Genomic DNA, 6,984 nt, shown 5'->3' on the forward strand with positions numbered 1-6,984 from the left:
ATAAAAATCATAATTTAAAGTTATTATTTATTCTCTTATTGCGTGTGTGCTGTGCTCCGGTGTTCCACAACGGCGACGAATCCAGGATACATTAATTAATCCTTTCTACTTTATAAATAAAAGGTACGAAACCACAACAACTGGCGAACGAGGATTTGTGATCCTTGCCCACGGAAGCACACCCACCTCATCTCTGTGAGGTTCCTTCTGGAATTTTCTTCAACATAACCTCACAACTACTTGGCAAAAATGGCGGAAAATGCCGCTCTTTTGGACATTCTGAGGGCAACTCAGGAGCTCCTCGCCCAACAGCAAGCTCGCATGGATGTCTTGGAGGCTTCCTCCAAACCTCCTGCACGTCCGGAACTAACCATCGAAGCATTGGCTCCCACCATTCAAACCTTTGTTTACGATCCGGACAATGGCGTCACTTTCGATTCATGGTTTTCTCTGCACGAGGATATCTTCCGTGAGGACGCCAAATCTCTCGACGACTCAGCACGAGTGCGTCTCTTGCTCAGGAAGCTCAACCCTCAGAGCCACGAGGGCTACGTCAACTCCCTGCTGCCCAAAGCTCCACGGGATTTCAATTTCGATGAAAACATTGCCAAGCTAAAAGATCTTTTCGGACGCCGTGAGTCTCTCTTTCACACACGCTGGAGGTGTCTGCAATTGCAGAAAAAGGAATCTGATGATTTCAAGACACACTCCACTCTCATCAACCGCGCATGTGAGGATTTTAAGCTCAAGGACCTCACTTCCGAGCATTTCAAGTGCTTGATTTTCATTCTCAGTCTCCGCAGTAGCAAAGACACGGAAGTACGCACACGACTTCTCCGTATGCTCGAGGTTGAGAAACCGGAAACTTTGACCCTTTCGTTCATGGCCAATGAGGCAACACGCCTTGTTAATTTGAAGACTGAAAGCGCTGCGGTGGAGTCCAAGGATTCTACACAAAACGTCTCTTCTGTCCAGCGGCATGACAAAGCATCAAAGGGGGCGTTTCCCAAAAACAAACAAGCAAAGCGCGGAAATCAACAACCTTCAAAACAGCCCAAAACTCCCTGTTGGTTCTGTGGGGGAATGCATTTCGTCAAACAATGCCCTTTCTCTCAGCATACCTGCAAGGATTGCTCACAGGTGGGCCACAAGGAAGGTTATTGCAATCAGAAGCAGCAAAAGAGCTCTCAGAACTCTAAAAAGCCACAGGGCAAAGCAAATCAGCATGCTGCGAAAACCGTGAACGTCTGCGCCGTTGGAAGTGATCAGCGGAAATACGTGGACGTCTCCATCAATGCAAAACCTGTGAAACTTCTTTTCGACACTGGCGCCGATGTGACCATCATCTCAGAATCTGTGTGGCATCAGATTGGGTCACCGCTTCTGTCGCCTACCCCCACAAAGGCCACAGATGCGCAGGGGAATCAAATTCTCTTCCGTGGCGAATTCCAGTGCTCTGTGCAATTCAATGGGGATACTCAATCAGCGAGATGCCTCGTTTCGGAAGCCGACATCAATGTGTTTGGGGTTGAGTGGATCAATGTGTTCAGTCTCTGGGACGCACCACTCTCATCACTTTGCCATGTCAGTACTGTGTCAACGGAGGACGTGGTCTCATCCCTCAAGGCTTCCTTCCCGGATGTTTTCTCTAACACACTGGGAAAATGCACAAAATTTCAGCCTCATCTACAACTGAAGCCAGCAGTGGTTCCAGTTTTCAGGCCAAAACGATCTGTGCCATTTCACGTCATGGATCTGGTGGAAGAGGAGCTGCAAAGGTTGCTCAACCTTGGCATCATCACTCCTGTGGACTACAGTGAATACGCTGCTCCTATTGTTGTTGTCCGGAAGCCAAATGGCTCAATCAGAATCTGTGCAGATTACTCCACCGGACTCAATAGCAATCTCGAAACCCACCACTACCCAATCCCCACTCCTGATCAAATTTTCGCTACACTCTCGACATGCTCAGTGTTCAGCCAAATTGATCTATCGGATGCTTATCTACAAATTGAAATGGATGAAGATTCCCGGAAACTTCTCACAATCAATACACACAGAGGACTCTTCACATTCAACCGCCTCTGTCCTGGAGTGAAATCCGCACCTGGCATTTTTCAGCAAATCATCGAGACCATGCTCGCAGGCATCAGTGGGGTACATGCCTATTTCGATGATGTGCTCATAGCATCCCGATCCAAGGAGGAACATCAGAAAACTCTCATTCAAGTCTTCAAGCGGCTCAGTGAGTATGACTTCAGAGTAAAATTGGAAAAGTGCCATTTTTTTCAACAGGAAGTCCGTTTCCTTGGATTCATCATCACTGCCCAAGGTCAACGTTCAGACCCTGGCAAAGTGGCTGCCATTGTGAACATGCCAGCCCCAAAAGACATTCCTCAGCTCAGATCCTTTCTGGGCGCAATCACCTTTTATGCAAGGTTCGTTGAATCTCTCAGCACCATCAGGGCACCACTCGATCAATTGCTTCAGAAGGGTGTCAAATGGAATTGGACGGAACGGTGTCAGAGGGCATTCGACCAGGTCAAGCGTATTCTGTCCTCAGACCTCCTACTGACACACTACAATCCAGACCTTCCCATCACTGTTGCTGCAGATGCCAGTGAGACCGGAATTGGATGTGTAGCTTATCATACCATGGAGAATGGGCAGCTCAAAGCGTTTTATCACGCATCTCGTACCTTGACAAACGCAGAGAAGAACTACTCTCAATCAGACAAGGAAGGCCTAGCTCTGGTTTACGCAGTGAAAAAGTTCCACACGTACATCTACGGGAGAAAGTTCATTCTGCAAACGGATCACAAGCCGCTTCTCTCAATTTTCGGCTCTAAGAAGGGAGTGCCAGTGCAGACTGCAAACCGACTTCAACGTTGGGCTCTCATCTTGCTCGCGTACGACTTTGACATCCAGTACATCCCAACAAATGACTTTGGTGGCGCTGATGTACTCAGCCGTTTGATTCAGCAGCAGAAGGCAAACGATGAGGAGTTCGTTATCGCAATGGTTAACGAAGAGGTCAACATTGACAGCATTCTCATCAACGATGTCAACAAAAAGTTCCCAGTCACTTTCAAAATGTTGGAAACTGCCACTCTTTCATCTCCGACTCTCCAAGAAGTCGCGGGCTATGTCCGCAACGGGTGGCCTCGCTCAACAGTAAATTTTTCTCCGGAAGTGGCAAACTATCACAAGTTTCGCGATTCCCTCACCCTCGTCCAGAACTGCATTGTCTACAGGGATCGCATCGTCGTACCACCTACCCTGAGGAGCGCAATTCTCAAGCAGCTGCACGATGCTCACCCGGGTATCAATCGCATGAAGGCGTTGGCTCGTTCATACGTTTTCTGGCCTCACATGGACACAGAAATTGAAAATGTAGTCAAATCCTGCTCCAAATGTGCTGCAGTTGCTAAAAATCCGACCAAATGCAATCTTTCATCATGGCCCCTTGCCACGAGGCCATGGCAGAGGGTACATGCTGACTACGCAGGGCCTATCGATGGTCAATGGTTCCTGGTTCTCGTGGATGCACACTCAAAGTGGCCAGAAGTCTACGCCACTACATCCACAACATCATCTGCTACAATTTCCAAAATCTTAGATGCCTGTGCTCGTCTTGGGTTCATGGAAACGCTTGTGACAGACAACGGACCTCAATTTACAAGCACAGAATTTGCAGAATTCTGTCAGCTTCGCGGAATCAAACATGTGACCACAGCGCCATTTCACCCCCAGAGCAACGGCCTCGCGGAACGTTTTGTAGACACTCTGAAGCGTTCACTCTCAAAGCTCTCTGGGGAGCACAACATTCAGGCAGCTCTTGCAAAGTTCCTAATGTCTTACCGATGTACACCAAACGTGAACTCATTCAATGGATCTTCACCAGCCGAGATCATGCTTGGACGATCTCTGCGCAACACTCTTTCTCTCACACAACCTCCTGCCGACCATGGTGACCTTCAGCGAAACACAGCTATGGAACAACAGTTCAACAAAAAGCACGGCGCCAAGGATCGTTCATTTTCAAGGGGGGAGGAAGTCATGGCAAAATGCTTCCGCCGGAACCAATCTTTTTGGGCTCCTGGAGAAATTGTCGAGAAGAGGGGCCGTGTTATGTACAATGTGCGAATCTTCCTGGAACATGGAACCAAGCTCATTCGAAGTCACATCAATCAGCTTCGACCACGCTTCGCCGCAATGGACACGTCATCTCCTTCTCCTCCAACTGAAGATCACACAAACTCCATACCGTTTGATTTCGACTATGGTCTTCATCCACCTGAGTCAGCTGATCAAACGCCTGCAACGGTTGATGTCCCAGCACGTCCTCAGCCTCAACGTCGACCCTATCGGAACCCCAGGCTTCCTACTCGCTCATCTCCTCCGGTACTCCGTTCCCGGATTCCCAGGCCACAGCTGCCAGCGTCAGCTCATCAAGGGGGGAGGTGTTAGGGGCGGCGCAGGCCTCTGTGTCGCCCACCAAAACAGGCGGCACATGCCACATTGCTTTTCAAACTTCACTTTACACGTAAGTGCCGAATGAGCAACATCCGCTCTCCTTAAGTCTCATATAAAAATCATAATTTAAAGTTATTATTTATTCTCTTATTGCGTGTGTGCTGTGCTCCGGTGTTCCACAACGGCGACGAATCCAGGATACATTAATTAATCCTTTCTACTTTATAAATAAAAGGTACGAAACCACAACAGTAGGTACTTAAAAACAAAAATTTAAATTGAAAAATGAAAGCTTCTCATGCCATTGTTTAACAATTATTTCTATTTAATAATTATTTAAAGAAAAAAACCTAAAAAAAAAACACTTTAATATCCCAAAAAATGAATAAAATCTTTTATTTTAAAGATATGTACATAATGAGAAAAAAAATAAGATGGAACAATACTGAAAAATTTCCAGTAAACTTTTAATCTCAGGCTTAAATTAAATTAGTTTCATATTACGTATTTGTCAATAACATCAACATATATCTTATAAAAATCGTGACACATATTCCACATACATATATAACTCTAAATGCCCAACCTATTGACCATGGATATGGCTAGACCCTGGGATAAACAAATTTATTTTTCTGAAAACATCATTCTGCGCTGAATTTGGCGTTCTGTATGGTTATACAAAAGGCATGCATAAGCATTAGTTATATTTATGGAATCACGTAGTTGTTGGGGGGACTTTCGAGTCCCATTTCGTGCTTGCCTGAAGATGGAAAAAGTGATCTCACAGCGGAATTTATCTCCTCTACAAATGCCACTAATTAACAAAATTGGTTCCGAAAATGACCCCCCACCGGATTGGAGATCGATACATATATGTATGAATATATAGTTTTTAGTGTATTTGGGGCTACATGATTGCGCGCCTGGGAAGCATTCGCGGTGAGGCAATAAAATTACATTTAAAAAAAGCAAAAGAGAGAGAAAGATGAAAAAGCGAATGGATTACAGATTCAGCCACATTTCCGAAGAAATATTATGAAATTAGAATGACAAAGTGGCGAATGGGATTCTCACTTGAGAAGAGTATGTGGTATTTATTGGAGAAAAAATAGCACAGAGATGGAAAAATGACACAAATACAGCTTCTCCAATGGGTTTGATTTGTCATAAACGCGAGATGACGGGGGGGAGGAGGGGGAGCTAAACATAGTATGTATGTATATAGAAAAAATCAACTTCAATATGAAACGCAAGTACCAAGAACTCAAACAAAACGTGACTCAAGATGTTGGTTTTTTTCCAATGAAATTTATTATTTCTTTGCCTGGTGACATTTGCTTTTCTCGTGAGATTTTCTCTTTCTCACCCCGCATCGTCTTTGCAATGCTGACCTCTGCGTGATTTTTCTGTGGCATTTTTTTTTGTCTTGCTGTTCACGAAGAAAAAAAACACGCCGATTAGATAGAGAGAGGCAGAGAGAAAAAAAATGTCGGAGAATTCAATAGAGATAAATTGGCGTTAATTAAATAATTGTGTTACCTGGTGGGAGGTGTGAGCGCGCGGGGCAAAATGTAAGTATATTTTATCTAATATTCAAGATGAGGCAAGTTATGCAAATCCCTCACAGTCGCATAGCCATAAATTACATTGTGCTGAGTCGGAGAATCGCATCGACGGAAACATTTAATTGTGGGATAGATCTTCTGTATATGGGAAGGCACTTTTTCCTGCCATTGGACACCTCGCACGGGGGGCATGTCGTGAAGTGAATGTGTTAATATCAAATTGAACGCACTGTGTGAAGTGCTTGAGCGTTTGAATTTGTATCTGGGAGGCAATTCTAAATACCATTTTGTATGCCACCATAGTGCCATGAGTATGGGGGCTGGGTTTCCTTTGAGAAATGTGATATTCTTTTCACATAAATTGCAAAATATATTGCAAATATTTCTCACTTTGTTACTTTCAGAGAAATATTTTTGTTTCAATTTAATTCAAAAGAAATTGTTTGCCAGAATGAGATTGGAAAATACTCACTAGGGGGCTACCGTTTAATGAAGCGACCTCTAGTGTTGGATTTAAAACTTGTGGTAGAATTTTGTTTGAACGTCTAAAATGAATTGAAAGTGAATTTTCCAGAAAATAAGCAGATAAACTCTGAAAAATAGTATCTTGAGGAGAAAAGAAAATTCTTACAGAGTAAAAATTATTTTAAATTAGAAATATTCAAAATAATCAAAAGAATAGTTCATAGATCATGAAAGTGGATAAATCAACAGGAGAATATGCAAATGACCAGGAAAATGAACTAACATCAGACAAATAACATTTTATTCCGATCAAAAACATGCATAAAATTTATCATAAAAAATAGAAGATTATGAAATTTTCTTTTAAATAAAGATTTGTCAATAAATAAATAATTTTCTTATCATATTGTTCTAACGAATTTCACTAAACTCATATTCGTGGAAGAACCACTAGGGGAGACCGGGGTAAAAATAG

General features: G+C 43.6%; 1 protein-coding gene across 1 annotated transcript; it reads left to right on the forward strand.

The window, feature by feature from the left end:
- The first annotated feature begins 249 nt into the window (after positions 1-249).
- On the forward strand, positions 250-4,743 carry LOC129789206 (uncharacterized protein K02A2.6-like). Its single transcript, XM_055825855.1, has 2 exons — positions 250-4,546; positions 4,674-4,743. Exon 1 carries the CDS (start codon positions 250-252, stop codon positions 4,468-4,470), a length of 4,221 nt encoding a protein of 1,406 aa, XP_055681830.1. The 3' UTR covers positions 4,471-4,546; positions 4,674-4,743.
- The last annotated feature ends 2,241 nt before the right edge of the window (positions 4,744-6,984 follow it).

The sequence above is a fragment of the Lutzomyia longipalpis genome, chromosome 2 (genome assembly GCF_024334085.1).
Source record: "Lutzomyia longipalpis isolate SR_M1_2022 chromosome 2, ASM2433408v1".
NCBI classification, from domain to species: Eukaryota; Metazoa; Arthropoda; class Insecta; order Diptera; family Psychodidae; genus Lutzomyia; species Lutzomyia longipalpis.